Source organism: Lissotriton helveticus, chromosome 5_1 (assembly GCF_964261635.1).
Source record: "Lissotriton helveticus chromosome 5_1, aLisHel1.1, whole genome shotgun sequence".
Taxonomy (NCBI): Eukaryota; Metazoa; Chordata; class Amphibia; order Caudata; family Salamandridae; genus Lissotriton; species Lissotriton helveticus.
In genome coordinates this window covers 926987803-927013119 of record NC_136065.1, presented here as the reverse complement: position 1 = coordinate 927013119, position 25317 = coordinate 926987803, and the positions used below count along the sequence as shown (strand labels likewise).

General features: G+C 45.8%; 1 protein-coding gene across 1 annotated transcript in view; it reads left to right on the top strand.

Annotated features, from left to right (window-relative positions):
- FFAR4 (free fatty acid receptor 4) overlaps positions 1 to 25317 on the top strand; it is a 131906-nt gene that overhangs the window by 64166 nt on the left and 42423 nt on the right. The window contains exon 2 of the mRNA XM_078643396.1: positions 12437 to 12565. Coding sequence (XP_078499522.1) covers positions 12437 to 12565 — 129 coding nt within the window. The remainder of the gene's footprint in view (positions 1 to 12436; positions 12566 to 25317) is intronic.

The following is a 25317-nucleotide window of genomic DNA, read 5'->3' as shown; positions in this document are numbered from 1 at the left end:
GGTGCAATGCCACTTGCAAAGGGACAGGAGCCGCAACGTTCATTTCCACCCCCGTGGGCGGTTGGAAGGGAGTTTGGTGTGTCTAAAAATGTAAGAATTGTGCTTGTGCACTAAAAGCATACAGCTGAATGTCCGGGGCATCCATCCCGCCCTGGGACAGTGGTAGTGTCAACAGTTCCCACGAGATCCCCGCTTGTCGGCCCGCCCATACCATGGAAGTCAATAAGGAACAAATAGAGCTGAAAATAGTTTGGGTGAGGGGAATCGGGATATTAACAAAAAGGTATAGCAGTTTCAGCAGTATAACCATTTTTGCAATGGCTGTTCTCCCAGCCAGAGACAGCGGGAGGCCGGCCAATGCGGTGACCTTGTCTTCCAGCCATGACACTGTACTTCCAAAGTTCATATCCCATATTTCTTGCTTGTTTCTGCTGAGCCAGATCCCAAGATATTTTACCAGGCCATCTGCCCATTTTAGTGGGTATTCGAGGGGAAAGGGTGCGGTAGCATCATTTAGAGGAAAATTGTAGATTTCGACCAGTTTAACGAAATTCCAGCGAAACTACCACATTTTATTGATTCCCGGAGTATAGGAGCCGTGTTCGTCTCTGGGTCGCAGAGGTATAGGGTGACATCATCAGCATATAATGAGATCAAGAGGCTCCTCAAGCTCAACCTCAAGCCCTTAGCTGTGTGGTGCTGCCTGATTCGGGCCACTAATGGTTCCATCGCGATAGCGAATAGCAAGGGAGACAACTGGCATCCCTGTCTTGTGCCCCGCGAAATAGTGAACGGATCAGATAGCATTCCATTTACCGTAACTCTGGCGGGTGGCCTAGAGTAGAGCAAACGTACCAGGCTTAAAAAGAGAGGGCTAAACCCCAACCTCTCCAGGATTGCAAACAGATAGGACCACTCCAGTGAATCAAACGCCTTTGTGTCATCCAGAAAAATAGCAATGGCCTTCAAATCCGGATTTAGATAATGCACGACAGAGAAAAAGGTGCGCAGATTATGAGATGTAGAATGCCCAGGGATAAAACCGGATTGATCTGGGCGGGAGATCAGTGGGAGGAGAGGCTGCAATCAATTAACAGACACTTTTGCCAGGATTCTAACATCCACGTTGATCAATGACAGTGGGCGGTATGCATCTAGTTCTTCCTCGGGTTTTCCAGGCTTAAGCAAAGTGATGATTATGGCCTCACGCATGGAAGGTGGTAGGATTCCCGAGAATTGAGCCTCCTCACAGAGTGTACTAAGGTGCGGGCCAGTTCATTGGCATATGCTTTGTAAAAAGCAGTGGTTAATCCATCAGTCCCAGGCGCCTTATCCGATGTTAGGCTCTTGATCACTTGTTTTACATCCTCCACAGTAAAGGGAACATCAAGATACTCCCTATGCCCCTGTCCCAACCACAGCAACTCGAGTGAGTCAAGGCATGACTTAAGGGTGTCCTGAACCGAGCTGTGAGTTGACGTATATAATGAGGTATAAAACTGGTATATTTGTGGAGTATGTCTTGCGGGCCACTTGAGACATATAGAGCATCTTCCCTGATCTCCGTGATGTAGGCTGACAAGTGTGGGACGAGAAGCATTGTCACTAGGGTCCTCCCAGGTCTGTCACCCTCCCCGTATCGCCTGGCTTGTGTATATTTGCCTAAAAACGTAACTTCGCGCTGGGCCTCTTCCTCAAAGTTCAGTTCAAGCTCCCAAAGCTGCTTCTCTAGAGACTCTAGCGTTCCCCTTAAGGCCTTCAGCAACCCGCCTGAAGGGTCATGCACTGCCCCCTAATTACTACCTTGAATGCCTCGCACCAAGAGGCCTAGGTGGAAACTGAAACAGCATTGTTAGCAAAGTAGTCTGTAATATACCCTTTTATCTCCTCCTTAAATACCTCATCAAGCAGAGCATTGGGGGGGGAGTCTCCAACTGAACATTCTAGTAATTTGTTTCTTAACTTTAATGTCATTTTGTTGTGACTTAGAAACTTAACCTGCCTTTCTCTAAGTAAATGTTTGCTGCTTTGTGCCACTTCTACTAGGTAGTTCTTCTTTGAAACGGCAGGGTACTTTTACCATGAAATGTGGGAGCTCAGAGCTGCGCTAAATTTGGCAGTGCCGCACGACATTTTCCAAATGATGGGATATGCCATAAGTACAAGAATAAGGCGCACCCCTATGTTTTCCCTAGTGCTGGTGCTAAAATTAGCTGCCTAGCGCCAACGAAGGCAACCTTGCAAGATAGTGCAAGGGTGCCTGTGTTGCAGGAAATGGTGTTTTGCTCTTTCTATGTGTGCCGCAGAATTCAGCACACATAGAAAAGGCAAAAACCGGTAGAAATAAAAGTATTTCTCCTCTTTTCGCCATTCTAAAGCCTGCTCTTGCATGGCGTTCGTTTTTGGTCTGCCTCAGAGTTACACATCCTTGTAAATCTGGGGCAGCATCGAAAAGCAATGGGTATAGAGGTGGAACGTCCACAGCAACACCCATTGCACTCCCCTTTCAGGTTAAGTGATGCGTCTAAAGGGGCAATATTTACAAGGGGGTCTTAAGCCACAAAAAATGGCCTAACACCGCTTTGTAAATATGGAGAAGGGCATAGTGCCCCCAGAACATCGCTAAAAGTGACGCTCTGATAGCACTATCCCCTTGAATATATACTCCTGTGTTCTACCTAACAATGCCTTGGTTTATGAACTTTGTGTGAGTCCATATCTCGTTGTCCGCTTAGTTAATGATCCGGGATGTCACACCATCATACAGGTGGAAGAAGACAAGGAAATGGACAGTAGGTGTACATTTATATCCCAGGAGGTAAGGGTTGATTCTTTTGTTGGAGCGAAAGGTGAAATAAGGCAGTTTGCAACTTAGTGATGTTAACATTGAATGATGAGTTAGCATCTAGGATGAAGTTTAAACATCATATTTTGGGGTGAGATGGGGAGCGAAGCCCTCTAAATTCATCTCAGAGAGCCAGCCTCGGACCTGGGGATGTTTGGAGCCATGGGTAATGAGGGTGAATTCTGAATTGGTGGGGTTCAAATGATGATTAGCTGAATGTGGGCGTGGCAAGTCTTGGCAATGTCAGTGCTTCGGGTGAATTGTAGATAGACTGGGTGTCGTTGGGGCACTGGTGAACATTGATTGTATGTTTGGACCTAGACACCCCTAGTGGCATCAGATAGATACTGAACAAAACTAATAAAACCACCCATTTTCCCCATAAATTGTGGTGTTGATTATACATATTTTTATTGAACCAGGTCTGAGCAGGCTGAATCCTGCGCTCTATTTTTTAATTTTCCATTTCCTCCATTCACCCCTTTTCCTTTGCGCTACTTACACATTTGAGTCATCACCAGAGGTCGAAGTAGGTGGGATCTTTGGAAATGATGTGCTCATACTGTTTAAATTCAGCAAATTCCCCTACTTCTTTTTGCTAAAAGACAACTCTCCCTAAATGGTTCATTCAGACAGTTGAGAGGCCTCTGCTGAAAGAGAGAGGGTCTCCCATGCTGTGGAGCAAAGGGGAGGACAGGGGTAAAGAAGAAACCAGTCTTTTCACCTGGATGCCTGCTTCCTGGAAGAAATGTAAATGTGTGCAATTAGTTCATTTGCAAATGTAAAGGCTGCTTTGAAGCCCGTATTGACTTTATTGAGGGAATCACCTGAAACGTCATGATGAAAAAGATTTATTGTTTTTGAGAGATGACATGAAGATATTAGCAGCCGAGTTCTGGAGTTCCTTCTTTTAATAGACATTTATAAAAAATGTTTGCACTATGTAAAGTCTTATTGCATAGTACTCAAATCTATATTTAATAACATTTTTTAAACTCTTAAACCTAAATTTTTTGCACATTTTGCGACCGCCTATCTTATAGTGTGTGAAAAGCCAGTTTAAAATAATGACTTACATAAACACAGTGGGGCAGATTTATGAGGCCTTTGCGCCGCAATTGCGTCACTTAATTTGACGCAACGGCGGCGCAAACAATGCGCCCTATTTACAACGTGACGCATCTAGGAGATGCGTCACGTTGGAAAGCCCTGCACCATAAGGAGGCGTTCCTGCGCAGGGGGGGGGGGGCGTTCCTGCGCAGGGGGGGGCGTTCCTGCACAGGAACGCCTCCTAAAAGTGGCTGAGTGAAATCTATGAGATTTCACTCAGTCACTTTCTACGTCAATTCCTTACGCCTGCTTGAAGCAGGCGAAAGGGTGACGCACCATGCATTGTAGGGGTGGCCCCTGTGCATTGCAGGAGTCATGTCGCACTTGCGACATGACTCCAGCAATGCGCCGCCCGTACGCCGGAAGATGCGTCACGCATCTTCCCTGCCTTGCACCATGGTGCGCCGCATTGTAAATGCGGCGCACCATAGGTGGCGGAGCTGTGGCGGAGCTGTGGCGCACTGTGGCGCACATTAACTGGCGCATCCCTGGGGATGCGCCAGTTAACATAAATCTGCCCCAGTGCTTTCTGTCACAGGGTGGGACCTCCTAGCACTAAAAATGCACAGCAACCATTCAACACCATACCAACCAGGATTCAATTATGTGGTTGTCTGGTCGCACACAGACATCTGCAGTGGTCACAATAGCCAATGAAGATTTCATAACGTAAAGAAGACAATATCCCACCGATTAGTTCAACTTTGGTTTGTTTTTCATTCAAGGTGTGTGCACATTTCCATATGCAATTAGCGGGACGTGAAAGACCAACAAAATAGTTACAGAATATTTTGTTCTTTTTAGCCATGCGTTTGGCCCCACCACATTCTCACTGACTCTGCCCCATTGCATTTAGAATTACAGCCCCATACTTTTTTAATGTACTGCGACCACTTATCCTCACATACTTGTTTTTACATTTTTAGGCTAGCTAGGTGCACACTTTTACCACACACATTCGCATAACGTCTCTGCACTTCTGGCACACCTTTGCAGCATGCTGCAGAAGGTTGTCATCGTGAGAGATGAGGAGCAATCAACTGATTAGGTGTGACACAACACATGTGGCCTTGCACGACAGAGATTGGGGAATGTAGTCGCCGTGGGTACCATTGAATGTGCAGACTTTGGCCGTGGAGGTTCTGAGCGGGAGGGTATGCCCTTCCCAGACCCCTGCAGGCTGCTGTCAGAGCTAGCGTGGTAACAGGGGTGTGGCGTTAACTGGCATGTTCCTACTCACGCCAGGAGCTGAGATTTTTAACTCGACTCATAGCGCCTCAATTATACTGACTGGCGTCCTGCTGCTTCTTCACTCTATGAGTCGAAGATTCGGCCCACCCTTGCTGCGTCCTCCATATTGCCTCCACAAAAAGAGTGAAATACCTCCACCCAATGAGGTATTGTGGTGAGTACAACCACGCGTTTGTTAATACCGAAGTACTGAAGCTCCTGTGTGCCCAGTGTCCTCATACGTCATCGCCCGCCCCCCCAGCCTTCTGTGTGGCCACTCCACGAGCTGACCATTCTCTTTCTCGGAATCCCTCCATCCACCTCGGCCCCTCCCCCCACCTCGGCCTCACCTCGTGCCGTCCTTTCGAGAACCTTGTTTACGCTCGCATTGCCCAACTGAATATCCCTTTCAAATCGCTCTATAAACATATGACCAGGATGTGAATCGATGTTTATGCGTCTTCGGAATCTACCACAGCATTTCGCATTAACATATTACTGGCAGAACCTTTTAATATTTACAGATTTTATCAAACAATGTCTAAGGCTTTTGTACTGTTGCTGGCACTACCTGCACACAACCTGTTTAATGTGTGTGTGTGTGTGTGCGGGGGGGGGGGGGGTGAACTCCTCTCTAAACAAGCAAAACAAACAAGGAGCGTCTCACCCAAGCATGGTCACAAAAGTAAAGCATTTCTTCCAAAGTGTAATGACAACCCTTTGGTCGCCCTGGTGACAGTATTTCACAGGTGAGGTGTGTCCACACTGCGGCTGCAAAGACACGGCACTTTTTACCTGCTGCCTCCCTTCCATGTGAATATGTAGAGCCACCCTGCCAACCAACTCCATGCTTTTGTCTGCCTAATAAGCGAGTCCTCTGCTGCTTGTTTTATGATGGTGGCTGCTGCAGATTGCCATTTTCGTAAAGGAGCATTTGCTGGACAAGGACAAATAGGTATATTGACTGATGGATACCTGAGCCCAGTTCTATGCTTAAGAGAATAAATCATAGCACATGATTCCAGTGGCACACTGAGATCGAGATCCACGTCTGGGCACACCAGCGACTGAGATTAATTCAAGGCGAAGAGCCAATAATAAGGGTGAAATTGGTCCTACCTTGCTTGTATTCTGGTTCGGTGAGGATCTGGCTTGGCAGTTCGGGGAGGGCTGTTCCCATTGGAGCAGGGTCAAGACTTATTTGCATAAGACTGGGTCCAAACTGAGGTGACATGATGGGCGAAAAACGATGCATAAGGACGCGTCCCAAGTGGTTGCCAGTGGCTGGCTTTGTAACCACCAATAACTTTCTGAATCTGGCCGATTTGTCATTTACAATGTGCCATTTGCTTTACAATACAGTCCATCATTATTGAAGGTAAAAAATGTTCATTCAAAAATGCTTACCGTTGAATTCTGCTCGAGCCTGTAGTCCCTAGAAAAAAAAGCCTTATTGCCATATGGCGTGTTCATGGCCTGATGAGAGGCTTCAAACCCATCCTGAAATATTTTGAACCAACGGTACGTCAGCTCATCATACAAGCCATGGTCACCTCACGTTTGGACTACGCTAGCGTGTTGCTCCTGGGCGCTAATAAAGCTGAGATCCTGCGACTCCAAAGGGTTCAAAACATGGCTGTGAGAACCCTGATCGGTCTCCCTCGCTGGTACCCGGTCAGAGCAACAATGGAAAAACTACATTGGCTCCCGATTGCATCTCGGATTCAGTTCAAAGCTCTGGTTACGGCGTTTAAGATTCTAAAAACCGAGAGTCCGGCCTTACTACGCCCTTTGTTGACCTGGTATGTTCCGCGGCGCAGCTTGTGCTCGCTGGGCCAATATCTGGTGAACGTGCCACGTATCAAACTATGCCGCATGGGTGGCCGCTCTTTTCGGGTTTTGGCAGCCAAACTGTGGAACTCCCTGCCGATCCACATTCGTGGCATGGAGAACATGTTGGTCTTTCGGAAGGCCATTAAAACCTTTCTGTTTCCATCATGATAGTTTTCTCCTGTTAATTTCTGGCTAGCCTCTGTTTTTGTCTCTTGATCTGGTAGCGCCGGGACGCCTCTTTGCTGGGGCAGCTGTCGCGCTTAAAAATTTCTTAACATAACATGGGAAATATATATTTTCAACTTCATACATTATCTCTTTAAAGTTGCATCATTGCACACAGTATAAGGTAGGCTGTGACAAAAAGTGCAAAAAGATTCAGGTTTAAGATGAACAATGCTTTAAAAAGTCAGATTTTGCTAATATGCAATCAAACTGCACATAGTGTCAAAAAGATTCAGGAATAATGTTTGTTTTACCTTTTAAACTTTACAGTTCGACATGTATGTATGGTAGTTCCTATGCATGTTCTTTACAATTGAATTGAAAATATGGCTACTAATTTGAAAGCACACTTGACCATAGGTCTTACACACACTTTTTGCCTGATGCGCTTATCGCCTTGCAGTTGCAAAACCACAGGGTTTCCAACTGCAAAGCTACAAGTCACAATATATCAAATTGCAAGTCAGAAATATTTTCCTCCTTGCCATATGCACTTTGCAACATACTGTGATTTGGAAGAAGGAGGATGCATGAAAGGGCATCCCCTACCATAATAATCACAGTCACAGATATGGATGGATTGTGACTACAATAGTCTAAACCACAGGCAGTCGCTATGGGCATCATTTCAAGTTTTCATTTTTTTGCCCACTGAGCCACTATAGGCAGAGTCCCATCTTATGCAAACCAATAGTAACCCATCTCTGGATTTATTGTGGCTGGATTTGAAAAGGCCTTCGACACGGTGAATAGGGACTACCTGCAAGATGTGCTGGACAGGATGGGTCTCGGTCCATTGTTTCGCCATCTCATCAAAGTTCTCTACACCTATCCCCAAGCCCGTGCACTTATTAACGGAGAGCTCTCCGAGGCCTTCCCGATCCGAAGGGGTACGCGTCAGGGGTGCCCTCTCTCACCACTCCTGTTCGCGTTGGCAATGGAGCCCCTGGTGGTGCTCATCCGACAGAACCCACTTATTCGGGGCTGGGCCTGGGACTCGAGCCAAGTGGACAAGATAGCCCGATATGCGGACGACGTGCTGCTCTATCTGGCGGACCCCGAAGTTCTGGCCCCAGGTGCTTGAAGGTCCTCTCGGATTTCGAGAGTGTCTCTGGACTTCGTCTAAACGTGGCGAAGTCCACTCTGGTCCCACTGCATCCCTTCAGAGATTGCTACGACTGGCAGTCGGTCATCCCCCTTCGGAGGCACTCGGTCAAATACCTTGGCGTCTGGGTAGCTCTTCTACCGGAGCTTGAGTGGGCTCTGAACCTCACGCCCTTGGTCGTCAGGATGAAGGAGGACCTCAAGAAGTGGCAGACCCTTCCCCTGAACCCCTTGGGCAGAAGTGGGCTCTTCAAAATGATGGTCCTCCCCTGTTTCCTCTACATACTGCAGAACATCACGGTCCACCTTCCTGGTAGTTGGTTTCGCGAGCTTGACGGCGTCCTCACCCGGTTTCTCTGGGGAGGCGGGAGACCACGCATATCCCTGGCACACTGTCGCATTCCCCCCATTTGACAGGAGTATGGGGTGACCAATCTTCACCTCTACTACCTGGCCACGAAACTTATCGTCCTCCACGATTGGTATGCGGGCGGCTGGTCCGACCCTGCCTATCGTGTGGAACTCACTGCGTTGGAGTTTGCACAGGTCCAGGCACTTCTGTATGGTAGTTCAGTGCCACAGGCGATGGCCCCGGTCACCAGGACGGTGCTTCTGGCCTGGCGCACAGCCTTACGGCACGTGGGGTGAGCCAGGAAGCTCACTCGACAGACGCCACTCTGGCATGGGTCCTGGATGCGGGAGGTCTTGATCCCGGCAGGGGTTCCGCAAGTGGGACCTCATTGGAGTTTCAGTGCTCGGAGATGTCTGGGTAGGGGACCACATCCGTTCCTTTGCAGACCTGCAGCAGAGCCACACTCTTCCTCACTCCCAACTCTATCGGTACTTGCAACTAAGACATGTCCTTTACGCGCATGTCTCGCCTTCTGTCTCCCTTCCAGAGTTCAGCCCATTGGAGGCCCAGGCGATGATGGGGAACCTGGGCAGAGGGGGAGTGACCCGCATATATCGCTCCCTGGTGAATAATGGTCCTGCGTCCCTAGATTGGCTCAGGGCCCGCTGGGAGGGTTGGTTGGGCCCCCTAAAAGAGGCAGACTGGAGGGATGCCCTCATGGTGCCCAGAACCTTGACCACGTCCTCCAAAATGCGCCTGGTCCAACTATACTACCTCCATGCGGCATACCTCACCCCGGCACGTCTATTCCAGGCCCGGTTGAGGCCCTCTCGAGCATGCCCGCGATGTACCTCAGACCCTGCCGATTTCTATCACATGGTGTGGTGTTGTACGCTGCCGGCGCCATTTTGGAGGGGGGTGGAGCTTGAGCATACGCAGGCCTTGGGATGGGACTTTCCACACGACCCATTGCGTATGTTGCTGGGGGTCTTTGCGGGCCTGGATGGCTCTAGGGTAGACAAGCGCCTCTTGGGGACGGCTGTGGCAGTGGCCAAGAGGGACATAGCAGCGCATTGGTCACAGGCTAAGGCACCTACTGTGCCGAGATGGAGGAGGGGAGTGGACTGGTGTGGGATCCAGGAGGAGGCCCTATTTGAAGCTCGGGTATGTACTGACTTATTCAACAACGTGTGGGGTAAATGGTTTAACATGCTGCCAACATGATGATCTGTCTTCCTTCTAATCTATGTCATACTGTAACCATCGTAGGGACTGCTGTGTTAGATGCCTCTGGACTAACCCGATTTTTGTCATCAATCAACCCTGTCATGTTCCCTTTAATGCTTATTGAACTGCAACCAATGAATTTTCTTTGTTCTTCTAAAACTAATAAAGTTGATTATCAAAAAAACAAGTATCATAGAACAGAGCGTATCCTAGTTATTTGCCATGTTCAGCAACAAGAGTTTCCCAGATAATTGTTGTCTGTTACATTTTGGGTTCTGTTACCTCTCATCTTATGTTCTAATGTGTCTAATGCATGGCTAATTGGTGGTTGTTCATTTTGAGGTGGGCAACTTGACTTAATAATATCTGTCTCCGTTTCTGTAAATAAGTGCCTGTAACATTCCACTGCTTCGGGGCTCTTTGAATGGAGACACAAAGAAAGTACAAAGCATGGCCATGGGCTTGGCTGTTCAGGAAGCGCAACTGAGGGCCCTAGCCATCTGTAGCCTGCGCTCAGGAGGGTTGTTGTGTGTGTGGTTTTTTTGGTGGTTTTTTTTTGTATGTGATCACTTGAGAGCTACTGGAATCACCCACAGTGCTCTGATATGATGGTACTTCCTCTCCTACAGCACCTTGTGAGCCCCAAGCTGCAGGCCCTTGATCCCGCTGCTTGATTCTGTCTCTTCTTTGTGTATCTTTGGCTTTCATGTCAACAGCTAACCTGTTATTGCTGCTGAGCTGCATTTGTGAATCTTGCACTGCTGCTGCTGTGCTCAACGTACCTCTGTGTGAGGGTAAGCAAACACCGCTGCTATGTATTCCATATCTGGTGCACGTCTGTTTCCCACATTGATACATGATAGGTTAAATGGCAGACCAGAACTGTCCTCTGTCATAAGCACAACTATAGATCCAATGTCAACACACTCTGTAATTTCCCCAAGCTGCTGGTGCGAGAAGCCCCACCCTCCACATATCCTACCCCAAGAATCATAGCGCATTACTCCATAATTGACCCAGATCAACACGTTATTGCCCGAAGGGCACAGCAGTCCTCAGCCCACCTCCTTAGTGTCCACAGTGATTCAGGACACTTACATTTCTATTTTTTGTATTCTACCTCAGATAAAGATATTTTTTCAGGTTTCACAGGGCCTCAGTAAGCACACATTGCTTGTTCTCACAATGCCCAGTAGACAGGCCCATTAAATGTCCACAATGACCCAGTAACACGCTTTTTTTTATTTTTTAGAATGCTTATGTAAATATAGGCTGTAGTTTGAGCTGGCAGTAAACCCCTAAGGCTCTTGTGCCACACACATCTAGGGACATTTGCAGGCTCCAAAGAACACACAGACACAGACAGACACATACACAAACACATCGACACACACTTTCATTAATTTATAAAAAGTCTACCTGGCATTGATTAACCTGATATTGAACAAGTGCAATTCATTGACTAGCTTTTTGCCCAACCCTGTGTTATCCAGAAAGTGCTATGTCATCATATGTCAGGGCACTCAAACACCTTGACCTTAAATGTAGCTCTTCTGTTCCTGACATGTCTTCACCGTCTAAGGAGTCAGGGTACGTAACCTTCTGGTGGTCCATCAGTGGTGGGCACACAGCTCCAGCGGGGCCCTCTCTCCTCCTGACACGTCACAACCTCAAAGCCTCAGCAACATTTCTTACTTACCTGTAGCTGGGTATGGGGAAGGACAGGAAGGGCCTCCGGGAGTAGCATGTGATCACCAGGTTACACTCAGGAGAGTTAAAGCAAGCCTGCAAGTGTAACTTTTTTTTTACTTTATGTCCTCTTTAACCAGTTTTATGCACTGGGAACAAAACTATACTCTGGAGGGTGTGGGGAGGGTGACTGCTGGGTCGGCTGGCAGATCATAACTTTTTCTGATGGAGGTTCAGCTGTGGCCTTAACAATTTCTAAGTTGCTTTCCCTTTTCTGGTCATTAAAATTTGTGCCATAGTCTTTATACCTTGCTTCTAGCTATGCTTCTTTACCTGGCATTAGGGTGGTAGGGAGTGCACAGCTGTACCAGTCAGTTTGGACCCTTCACAAAGTATTTGAAATATTATTCTTACATAATAAACACCCAAATCAAACTATTATAATGTTCAGTGCAAGTAGACTACTGTGCTTGCCACACAGAACCATAGGACAAGAAAACTCAAAGCAGGAATTCATGAAAAAAAACTAAAATGTATGAATAAAAAGCGAGTCGTATTGCATTTGTCAATGCTTGTTTTTGCGAGTGACCTACTTTACAGAATTTTCCGCTAGAATCACATGCTGAATGGCTCACGTTTAGTTTGAAAATGAAATACCACAACTTCCGGTTTGTCCACCAACCACTGATCTCTTGCTGTGTTTGTCAGACCAACCACTTCTTTGATGGGTCGTCACTGCGATAATGGGCATAATAATTCAAATTGCCTGTTGAGAACGAGTGTGGCCTTTTTTTGTGACATTTCTTTTTCTTTTTCAATAGGATTTTCAAATTTGCACCATGATTTGGCCTTCGGTTGCAGCTGAATTCGTTTGGGATGTATTGTTTGTCGTTTTGGATTTCCTAATACCTGGTTTAAGCATTGTCATCGGTTATACGAAAATATTCAAGGTACTGTTTCATTTATATCAAATAAGATTGCATCATTGCATGTAGTACATAAATAAGCTGCTTCTGATTGGTAGGACGGTGTTGGAAAGAGTCGAACAGATATGTTAAGAATGATTAACTTTATATTACTGATATGTTTGTAACACTGCTTTTCATGCCTGGCCTAGAGACAGCTTTAGCTTTTTCCCCAGCCTCTTGTAAAACAAATCATAAATCAAAAATACACACGTATATTCATATAAAGAGGGGCATTTTGCTTGCTCACGTGTGCACAAGATCTGCCTAAAAAGTAGCTCACTTGGGCAGGGAAATCTCTCCTATATTTTTTTTATTTGTAAATGTTCTAACAAAATCTAACTTGTGCCTGTTCCCTATTTCATTTTCCCTCTCTATATCTCCTAATCATATCCATCCATAGCATTTCAGTACGTGTGCACCATTGTCTTGCAACATTGCTGGAGGAAAGCAGTGGCATTGTGGTCAGGGGTGGACTGGGATGCCACATCAGCCCTGGCTCAACTATTCAAACCAATTCGCTCCCTTTATTGGCCTGGCACAATCTCTCTCTTTCCTTCCAACCATTCATCCTCTCTCCTCCTCTGTGATCACTTTCTCTCTATCTCCCCCTTCTGCTCTTTCTCTTTCTTTCTCACTTGAAGCCTCCCTGTGCCTGCCGCAATGAACCTTGGGGAGTTGAGGAAAGTGACCTCATAGACCTCAAGGGCCTCCAGCCTACCCGAAAAAGGCCTGTCCTACCTTGACATAATGTTGTCTTTTAGTCTTCTCCAACGAGTAGCTCGTGAGATTTAAGTAGCTCTCCTGTGTGCAGTCCAACCTATACAATTTGGACATTTTGCTTGGTTAAATTAATACATGTAAACAAAAATTAAAACGTGTGTATTTCAGACGAAAATGTATCTATTTTTAGAACTTATCAGCTGATGTTTGGAGACAAATGGAGGAATTTGCTAAATATATTTAAAGCTGGTATTTGAATGATAAATTAAGTGGCAATTGGAAGACTTATTACTGACAGTATGACCTTGATGCCCAGGGCATTGCAGCTGTGGCTCTTATGTATTACTCTGATATTTTGATACTCTTGTGTACTCGTTTATTTTGCACATTCAGAATGTTGTTTGGACCTACTTGTGTCCCTCTCTTTTGGCCTTGATCTTCTGTAAAGTGCTCTGATACGCTCTTGGGTCATGTTCGCGCTATATAAATAAATAAATTAATAAATAAATATGTACAGGCATTTAAAATTGACAAAGCCATTTTTACTTTACTGCTGGCAGCCCTCCTGATGCACTGCGGTGTTCACTGCTGGTAAATCTGGATATGGTGGCCACTAAGGTATTCCTGTCTGATGTGGTCGCTATTACAACACTAATATTAGTAGCTCTGAATGATTTTCATTGAACAAAAGTAGTTCTTCTTACAGAAAAGGTAGGAGACCCCAACGCGTTAAATCCACAGTATCTTGTTTGAATAGCCTACCATTTTGATGTTTGTGAAAAATTATAAAAGGCCATATACATATCCAACTGTTAACTCTGTCTTGACAAAACGTTTTTAAAAAGTACTGCATTTTTTTGCAATTTTCCATGTGTCACGGTTTGTCTAAATAGATGGTATCGCCATTCTAGTATGGATGCCACCTCAGTCAGGGCTTTAAGTGGGATGAAAAAACTGGGGGGACTCTCAAAGGGGTGTGGCCAATGTAATTAAGAGCGCGACTTAAGAATAGGTAAGCTCAAAATCTGTGCTTAGCATAGTGTGCCGCCCAACTTGTATTTTGCTGTTTCTGTCGTTGCATCCAGATATATGATACAGCAAGTAACATCATACCTAGAAGACTATTGGCTTTGTCAATGGTTGTTAGCTGCATAAGATAAATAAGCAGCAACTATGGCTTGTATATAATATTGAAAAAGCTTCCACTTAAAGCCCTGGTGACACCACGACAATGTTGCTGTTCCTAAGTTTAAAAAGAAAAAGGGAAATCCGGAGAGAAAATGACTCTCTTTAAAGGATTTCCCTTTCCCTACAACGCTCACCTGGCATGCCGTAACTTCTCCACTAGTGCAAAAGCATGTGCACATCGATGTGCCTGCGGTCACTGCAGTCTGGGGGAAAAAACGGACCGCCTGTGCCAGGGCACAAGACAGAGCCTGATAGAGACCCGTTTCGAGGTCCCCTTTAAAAAACTGCCGGTGCTCAGCACCGGTGAGACCCGGCCCACTTAAAACCCTGACCTCCGTGCATCAGCATGATTGCAGTGTTAATTTGGGGACTAGACTGTGCCTCATACTTCTTTTATGCCTACACTGTTAGCACTGCGCAGTGTCGGCGAGTTCCCATAGTGATTAAGAAGCGAGTGGAAGTCAACTACAATCAGTCGGAGGCGCAGCCTCGAAAATACTCTCTGTGCATATTTATTCATCTGAACGTCGTCATGACTCTGTTATGATTGTCGATCGGCAGATTCTGCAAACACCGACATCTTAGTGCTGGGTATACACTTTGAATTTCACTTTTATTTCACACATTTTTTTATTTAGCAGTACAATTGTAAGGGTCCCATTGGGATCAAAAATAGGCCCGGGCACTCTCCCCAAACAAGTGACCCACATTCCTAAATGGTTAGTATTTTTTTTGTAGCTTTATATAACGTGAACGTGATTCAAAGGCGTTTAACATGAGCACCAGCTACATTGCACAAAATCAAAATCATTTTTATTCAAGGTAGATTAAGTGATTTGCCCAGAATCACTAGATGTTGAGCTGACGCCAGAACTCAAAAGTACTTCCCCAAGTCTAATGTCAGCAGCTGAGTCCATAACACTTCCGGCCACATGCATCATTGTTCCCATTTGCGATTTCTTAATTGCGAAAATTAAGGAATCGCAATTAAGAAATTGCAAACGGAAATGCATCAAGAAATCGCAATTTTTTTTGCGATTTCTTAATTTTCCTTAATTGCGATTCACAATTTGGGAATCGCAATTAAGGAATCCCTTCCCATTGATTCCTATGGGCCTAGAGGCCCATAGGAATGAATGTGAAGGCATTCTCATTTTGCGATTCGCAATTAAGGAATCGCAAAATGAGAATGCTATTTCAAGTGTGCAGGGGGGGGTCCAAAGGACCCCCCCTGCACCCCTGAAATTTACCTTTAAGAACATTTTTCACACACACATGCTGTGTGTAAAATGAAACTTTGAAAAATGCACTTTTATGCATTTCTCAAGGTTTTCGCAAATTACCATGAAGGTGAACTTCATGGTAATTTACCTCTCCCTATTTGCGAATTTGCAATTTCTAAAGTGTGATGCATTGCATTTAGAAAATCGCAAATTGGGATTTCTTAAATGCAATCGCAATTTAAGAAATCGCAACATAATTGCGATTCCTTAAATTGCGTAAAAATAAAAAAACATGATGCATCCCAAAAAAGGAAATTGCATTCGCAGACGGCCGAATTTTGCGATTCGCACCGTTTGCGAATGCAATTTACCTTGATGCATGTGCCCCTTCATCCCATGTGTTTTTTTCCTCTGGTTAAAGTGACCTCACATCGAGGCCTATGCAAATACTCCTCCATCAAGGCCTGAAAAACACTGGAACCGAGGTGACGATACCTGGCCCCAACCAGGCCACTTCTTTTACTAACCCCCTCCCCATTCCATTATGGCCATAGGATATAAACTGACAGGGGAGGGGGGTTAAGAAAAGCACTGGGCTGATGCTGCTCCTCCAGGGGCGCTTAGGTGAGAGTGGCCCCCTGCAAGGCCCCTGCATACTCCCACCCTTCCCACACCTGCCATGGCCTGAAAGTGATGGCCCAGTGGGGGAATGGCACTGCTTCTGGGCCGGGCGATCACAACTTGGACCAACCATACCAGCGCAGATCAAATCTTGTCTTATAGGGAGGTCTTCGCCGCATGGGGCATTGAACTAAAAAAAGTGTGGCCTGCACGATACCCCAGCCCGCTGCGGAAACAAACCCCAAAATTAAGCCTTTTAAAAAACGCCAAAGGGGCAGATCTAAGAAGCAGTACCGAAGCGGAAATGCAGCAACCAAGAGGCAGACACGCCCGAAAGGCCCCAACTCGCTACTCGGGCTCAATCCCACAGGAACGCAGCTTGAACTAACAGTAGATCAACGATGGGGGAAAAGCAGGGTTGCATGATCTGCTCATGGAACATCAATGGCTTAAACACAAAGATAGAGGAAGACGACTTTATTGAGTTCATAACCCAATTTAAAATACTACTGTTCCAAGAAACATGGCAGACCAAAAACTCGCCTTTAGTGGGATACAAAGAATTCTTTGTCCCAGCCCAGAAGGAGGGACGCTCCGGTAGGGCCAAAGGGGGCCTATCCATCTTCATTTCAACAGACTTCACCTGGTCACCAACTTGCATCGACTTAGACTCAACATGGATGCAATGTATCAAGGTGGAAGTTTCCCCCAACCTGGGCCTCCTGATCATGAATCTCTACTTGCACCCCAGCGGAAAACACAAAGGGAACAGGATAAAACAACTAGTCACCACAATCAAGACACTGAAATCAACCTACCCAAGCGAAAACATGATCATAACGGGAGATTTTAATCTGAACCTAACTCGCGGACAGGAGGGAACCCTCCCCGCTCATATCGAGCCACGGCAGGGCAATCTATGCAGACAAAGTGCATTGGGAAGGAAATGTGCCTCTGAATTGGAAGCTCTTCATCTGTACACCCTAAATGGGAGAGGCCATCTGGACAGACCAGCCGCCCTAACGAGGGTCTCTAAGAACTCAGGCTCTACCTTAGATTACACCCTGGTTGACCCCGACTTATTCCATCACATAAGCAATTTCCGGATTCAGGAACGCGTAGAAAGCGATCACTTTCCACAGACCCTCATCCTGACCATTCAACCTACAAAGTCAGAGAAGGCTGCGCCATTGTCCTTGAATACACAAATCTTTAATTTAAAACGGTTAAACTGGAACGAAGGAAATCTCTCTATCTTAATGGCATCATGCCACGAAATTTTCCAACTATCTGAAACATCGAGAGACATAGTCAAAAGGTGGGAAAACTTCGTAATGGAGATCAATAAGAAACATCAATCCAACAATAGAGGACGCCAACCCATAAGAAAAAGAGGTGGGGAATGGTACACACCGAAACTGCGCCAACTAAAAAGGCAAATAAATGCTTTCCTCAGGACCGAACGCAAAAAAGATCCCCAGCTCTCACAACCCACCCTGAATACAATCGAATCTCTAAAAAAAGAACTAAAAAGAGAGATTAATCTGGCGAAGCGATTGCACAGGGAAAAACTGGCGTGTTCCATACTCCATGCAAGCAAATTGCAGAATTCGAAAGATTTTTGGGCAAAAATAAACTTTATGCTAAATGGCAAACATCGCCAGTTTAACTCAGACATGACGGACCAGCTCTGGAGTAGTCACATCGACCTATTGTACAACTCCCCGTACAATTCATTTACGGACAATAACACCGAGCATCTTGAGGAGCTTCCCCGGTCCAGCCCGAGCAAAATGCCAGTTCCAAAAACCACCGGGAATTCACCGACATCAAAGACTACAGGAGACATGGAACTGTTCTCACCAAAGCAAGTCTGGAACACTATTAAATCATTGAGAGCAGACGGAGCACCCGGTCCAAACGGTCTTCCCAACGCCTTATTTAGGAAAGACCCAGCGTTTTGGGCCAGCCAACTAACACCTTTATTCGGTCAGATTCTAAATACCGGAAGCATTCCCGAATCATGGAGAGGCAGCATTCTGCATCCTATCTATAAATCTGGGTCCCGCTCAGATCCTAACAACTACAGGCTTATAGCCTTAATAGACGTGGAGGCTAAGATCTACGCTTCCAACTTGTTGGTAGAACTGGAATCCTGGGTGAGCAGTACAGGGATAATTCCCCGGACACAAACAGGCTTTCGGCCAGGACTGGGCACCTTGACTAATCTATCTGCGTTAACCCTCCTCGCTAACAAAGCTATCAATACCTCCTCCCCGCTGTACACTTGTTTCCTGGACCTAAAAGTGGCCTTTGATAAAGTGCCTAGATTTAATCTTTGGGCCAAAATGAAAGCCTGGGGCATGCCGCCAAAGTTGCTGGGAGCAATAATCGAGCTCTATACCGACACTTGGGTCCAAGTGAAAAAAGGAGATGGGCGACGCCTGACAAGGAAATTCCAGACAACCAACGGCTTAAAGCAAGGCTGCGTTCTGGCCCCCAGCCTCTTTAACATCTATACCGCAGACCTAGAAAGTGACCTAAGCACCATCCAGGGAGACCCACCAAAACTGGCCCACTCGCCTATAACAAGTCTCCAATACGCAGACGACATAGTGCTCCTTTCAAAAACCCCCATCGGTTTACAACGCTTGATCTCCAAACTATCGCAGTACCTCGCGAATGCACAACTGATTATAAATCTAAAGAAAACTAACATCATATGCTTCGGTGGCTCCGGAAAAAAAAAAAAAATCTTTCGTCTGGAGGATAAATTCTACCCCTTTAATCCAGGCAAATCATTATAAATACCTGGGCATCTTACTGGACCACCGCTTAAAGTTTAAACAGCATCTAGAACAGGGGGAATCCAAAGCAAAGCAGCTCCAATTTGCTTTTAAAACTGTTCAAAAGCAATTAAAAGGTCATTCCACCGGCCACATCCTTAACATCGTAGCCCCAAATTTCTGCCATCACTGACATATGGCTCTGAACTACTGGCAACCCGGGACGCCACAGCGTTAAATCTCGCCCAATCTAGGCTGTTCAAATCTCTTTTTGCAATTCCGAGACATATCTCGCAAGCCCAAATTCGTTTGGAGTTCGGTCTCACTAACCAGCTCCCAGCAAGACAAGGAGCATTCGCCAAATATTATTGGCGCATGAGGGACGCAGAAGACGAATCCCTGGCCCATCTATGCTGGTTAGAAGTCGAAAAACAGGCCGGGCTACCAGACTCAACATACAAGATCTTGAGGCAAGCTTTGGAGGCACTAAAACTAGAAGAATCTTGGCGTTTGCCCATGACATATTCCGCCTTTAAACTGATAATCAAGAAAGCAGTCAAACAATCATCACTATTCATGGACAAAGCAGCAGTGGCTGGTAAAAACCATGCCTGGATCGTTTTGCCGTCATATACCTACCTAAAACCACAGGATTATTTGAAAGAACGTTTCAGGGACCATTATAAAAGGAAATTAAGCCTTTTAAGGCTGGGTTACTTCTCGTCCAAAGACCTCACTCCCAAATGGCTACGGCTGTGGGCAACTCCCGATTGCCGCCTCTGTGGCAATGGCGCAGAGTCTCTACTGCATCTTATATGCATATGCCCGGCTCTTCAAAATCTAAGAAAATTGCTTCTTCGATCTCTCTTAAGAGAAGCCCAGGTGAGAACTTGCAGGGCGGCGGTGATAAGATGCCTAAGCGGTTCTTGGATAGAACTCTCATGTAAAACCATAAAATTTTTGAACCTCGCCGCCATAGAGCTGGAAAAAAGGGCACCACCAACAGAGGTCTCTGGACAATAGACCAGGCCTTGGCAGACAACAGACCCTTCCACCCCCCTCCCTTTTCGCCAAACGGCTGTCTTTTTCTATTATATGGAAAAAATAACTAGCCCTTTTGTTTGTATAATCATTACTCATTTAAACTTGTTCCTTTTATCACGTGTCAAAATTAACGCGTCCCAAGCAAGAACTCACACCATTTGTTTATTCTTTTCCTTTTAGACCTTCTTTCCGCTACCTTTGTAGAGCTTGATAATAATTTTAACTTGATTTAAAGTTTATCTTGTGTTGTTTTATGATGTAAATACCGCTTGCATGGTGGTTAGTCCACCCTTTTATGATTTTTTTTAAAATCAAATAAAGTATTATTATCCTCTGGGCCGGGCCAGCCACACAATGCAGTGGGCCTGCGATGAGAATGCCCTAAGGTCCAGAACAACACCTGGACCCCAGCCTAAGTTTGACAGCATGGCGGGGGAGTGCCCATGATACTGGTGACACTTCACAGTGCCCTGGCAGGAACCGTGGAAGATAGTAAGTTTCTGTTGGCCGGTTTACAAAGGCCATCAAAAAGTGGCCCACAGATGACCCTGAGGCACCGGCCCATTGTCTAGTGCCCGACTGCCGCCTTCCCAATCCGACCCTGCAGCTCTTCAGCTGGGTATTCATCATCTGCTTGAGTCCTGAGACACTCAACCAGCTAAGGTGAAAACTTTGACCTGAAATGCAATTAATTTCCCAGGCCATGCATAGAAGTATGCCTTGAGTAGGTGATGATGGGCAGAATTTCCACGGTGCTGTCCCTGCCTCTTCTTCAGGGCACATATTCTCAATCTGGTTGCACTTACCTCAGCACAACCACAGTAAACAATTTCCCTGAACAAAAGGCCTGCTGGTGAAGCTCAACAAGAACTTCAGCTCAGGATGGTGTCAATTTCAGCCAAGGTCACACATAGTGTTAGTCGCACAGAGACCAGGTTCATAAGCGGTGTCAGCTGCAAAGAATCCCATGTGATTGCAGGGTGAGGTGAACAGAATACTACAGCACTCAGAGTTTCAGAGATCAATCTGACACAGCGTCAGCTTTAGAGAGACCACAGGATCAGACACCCAGGACCTACAGTGAGCCCTCTGAGAGAAACCAGTGGCTCTACATAGGCAGGGCTGCATAGCAAATATGTGCAGTCCAGGTACTGAGCCTATAAGTTGTCGGATTTAACTAAGATCACAGAAAGTGTCAGCTGCAGAAACAGCAAGATCACAATTGGTGTCAACCACAGATTCTAAATTCACACACAGTGCCAGGCACACAGAGGGCAGTAATAATGACAGTGTCACATGTCACTGCTGACCTGGACATGCCGCCTGTTGATGCCCCATGGGATGCAGCTTCTCAGAGAAGCTTGCACAGCATGTATGTCTGGCTTATACAGAGCCATGGGGGAGTCAGATTCACCCAAGATTACACATTGTGCTAACTGCACAGAGATTCAGATCACTGGTGCTAGGTCTGTGTAGCTGTTATCTGGGTGATTGAAGCCTGTGGTGATACTGCTATGATTTATCTGCTTGGTGTGTGAGGGAAGCTTGCGAGCTCCTGTGCATGCTATCCCTGCTCTGTGCATGAGGGACGCGTCCAGCGATGCTCCATGTGTAATACCTCATATGTGTCACATGTGAGGGACGATTGCACTGCAGCTTCCGATTTCTTGGTAGGTGCTGAATGTCTTCTCCGCAGGTGAGTAAACTTTTCACTGTTGCTAAGATGTGTATAGAAAGCACAGAGGAGGTTGGGGAAAGGTGCATGTGATAAGTTGTACAAAGAAAGTGCACAGGAAGATGGAGAAAGGTGCACATGTAATAAGTTGTACATGGAAAACACAGAGGAGGTTGGGGTAAGGCGCATATGTAATAAGCTGTACAAAGAAATCGCAGAGGAAGATGGAGAAAGGCGCACTTTTAATAAGTTGTAAATGGAAAGCACAGAGAAGGTTGGGGAAAGGTGCACATGTTATAAGCTGTACATAGAAAGCACAGAGGAGGTTAGGGAAAGGCGCACGTGTAATAAGCTGTACATAGAAGGCACGTAGGAAGATGGAGAAAGGCGCACATGTAATAAAGCTGTACATAGAAAGCACATAGGAAGATGGAGAAAGGCGCATATGTAATAAAGCTGTACATAGAAAGCGCATAGGAAGACGGAGAAAGGCGCACATGTAATAAAGCTGTACATAAAAAGCGCATAGTAGGATGGAGAAAGGCGCACATGTAATAAGTTGTACAAATAAAGTGCATAGGAGGATGGAGAAAGGCACATGTGTAATAAAGCTGTATATAGAAAGTGCATAGGAGGATAGAGAAAGGCGCACATGTAATAAGTTGTACAAAGAAAGTGCATAGGAGGATGGAGAAAGGCGCACATGTAATAAGTTGTAAAAAGAAAGCACATAGGAAGATGGTGAAAGGCGCACATGTAATAAGTTGTACAAAGAAAGCACACAGGAAGATGGAGAAAGGCTCACATGTAATAAGTTGTACAGAGAAAGCACATAGGAAGATGGAGAAAGGAGCACATGTAATAAGTTGTGCATGGAAAACACAGAGAAGGTTGGGGAAAGGCGCATGTGTAATAAGCTGTACATAAAATGCGCATAGGAAAATGGAGAAAAGCGCACATGTAATAAGTTGTACAGCACAGAGGAGGTTGGAGAAAGGCGCACGTGTAATATAGCTTACATAGAAAGTGCATAGGAGGATAGAGAAAGGCGAACGTGTAATAAGTTGAACAAAGAAAGTGCATAGGAGGATGGAGAAAGGCGCACGTGTAATAAGTTGTACATAGAAAGCACATAGGAGGATGGAGAAAGGCGCACGTGTAATAAGTTGTACATAGAAAGCACATAGGAGGATGGAGAAAGGCGCACGTGTAATAAGTTGTACATAGAAAGCACATAAGAGGATGGAAAAAGGCGCACATATAAAGTCAAATACAAAACTGAGAATAGGACTTCAAAACTACTTTGGATAACTAGTTTAAGGGGTCACAGATTAATGTACAGCATGAACGCTACAGAAAGGCGGGTCAGCTGGAGGAATATAGTTCTGAAGGTCCTGGCACAGAGGGTAGGGGTCTGGAGCAAAACAGTGGGCGCGGGATCAAAGCATACCCACCTGCCTGTGATTTTAACTTCTATACAGCAGCATTTTTTTAAATTAACGGTTCTTATGTTGTATGTATCTTTATTTCTGTTTCACTGTTATTTTCTGTGTATGAAAATAAACATCAGTGTGACGCGAGAGTAAAAATCAGAGAAAGGCTAGGGTTTGGAGTACGAGGCGGTTGGAATGAGCCACCTGCCTAGGAAAGATGTGCTATTGCTTCCATCCCCATGAGGAATAAACAATGCTTTTATCAACCCTGCCTGTGGGGAGCACTCTTTAACCTCTTGCATGCTGATGACGAGCTAAGCTCGTCATGCAGCACGGTGGCGCTGTGCTGATGACGAGCTCAGCTCGTCATGACCTCTGCGGAACGCTCACGCGGGGATAATTCCCCCGCTGTGCTGGGCGTTCCATTGAAAGGGTGTGGCCTTGGCGAGCGCAGCTCGTCATCAGCACAGCGTGCTGCATGACGAGCCGAGCTCGTCATCAGCACCGCGGCGCAGCCCCCCTTCCCCCCATCACCACGGGGGAATTAGCCCCACGACGATCGGGTTAAAAGGCCAGTCTCATAGAAAATGATGGTACAATTGTAACCTTCCTGGAACTTTCTTTAAAAGAAACGTTGGACCCAAAGAGATCATACCTACTCTATGAGTTATCCATGATCTTAAGGAGGTCGAAGCAATGCAGATCTCTTGGGTTGTACGACAGTACAACGCTGGTAAATACATTGCATGCATTTGCCTCGCATTTTTTAGCACGCATGTTTTTATCGCGATTATGCATTTACATCGCATGCCAATACTACGCATTGTTTTTATATTTAAAAACAATGTATTGTGGGGGGTGACCCCCCAGCCCTTCAACTTACCTTAAATTTGTGGTATTGGTATGCAATGTAAATTCATAATTTCGATAAAACAATGCGTGCTAAAAATTGCGAGGCAAATGCATGCAATGTATTTACCTCGTTGTAAAGACTGTTTCCCATCTCTTGTTCCGTCCTTCCTTCTGTGAGCGCCCTGGTACCAGAATATCAGAATTGGAAAATCGTCTAACAAAAATGTCAGTTGCAAAGAGTATTTCCCAGTGGGTGTTATTAATAGAAAATCTGCATCCAATGGGCCGATATTTTTGTAAGCTGTATTTAAGACGCAATATTTATTTCAGCTGACTACGATATTCTGACATTCAGCCCTGGGAAGTGTAGGAGGGGCTCTCCTCCCATGCAGTTCCGGATTACCAAATAGGCAAAGTAGAGACCGGCCTATAGGCCACGCTCCTTTTAGGTGCCCTGCAACAACGGATCAAAATAATATTGATTTGATCGTGAACAAAAATTACAATCAAGTATTCTTAAATATTGTTTACAAAAGTTAGAAAAAAATGAATCAACTCAAAAAAACGAAAACTTTACATTAAAGACTGTAGAGATAATATCGTATTAAAGTAATGTATCCATTAACAACTTACAGTACATAAACCATAGACATCAGATTCAGGTAACAGTTTGTCTCTTAAAAGCTCATCTTTTGGTAGCTGTCAGTTTGAACAAAAATCCGGTGGATTGGGTATTAGGAGATAATTTGAGAGGGGGGGGGGGGCGAAATTTCGACTGCCTAGAGGCCTCCACAGGGTTTAATCCGGCACTGCTCCCGCATTAATCAGTCACTACTTCCCTCCCTTTAAAAGTATGTGTGAAGTCTGGAGGTAGGGTGCAGCATTGGCAGCAGTCACTCTTTCCATTCCCACCCCTTTCAGAGGGGCATTATTGATCAATGCTGTGTTTGTTTTAGAGACAGGCCTATGCCTGGCTCGAGAGAAAGGTCTAGCACTGGCGCGGCAGAGGAAGTGCTGGTCAGCGCTGTGCCAAGGTATTTTCATATTTTTAATTACTCCCTGGGAGGGTTGCGACAGGCGGATCTTAAAGAGGCCAAGGAGTGAGTGCTCTGTTAGTGTGGGGAGGGATGGTTCAGATTAACTGATCTTGAGGTCCCCCAGGAGTGCTGTGAAAGTGCTTGAAGGGGGACGT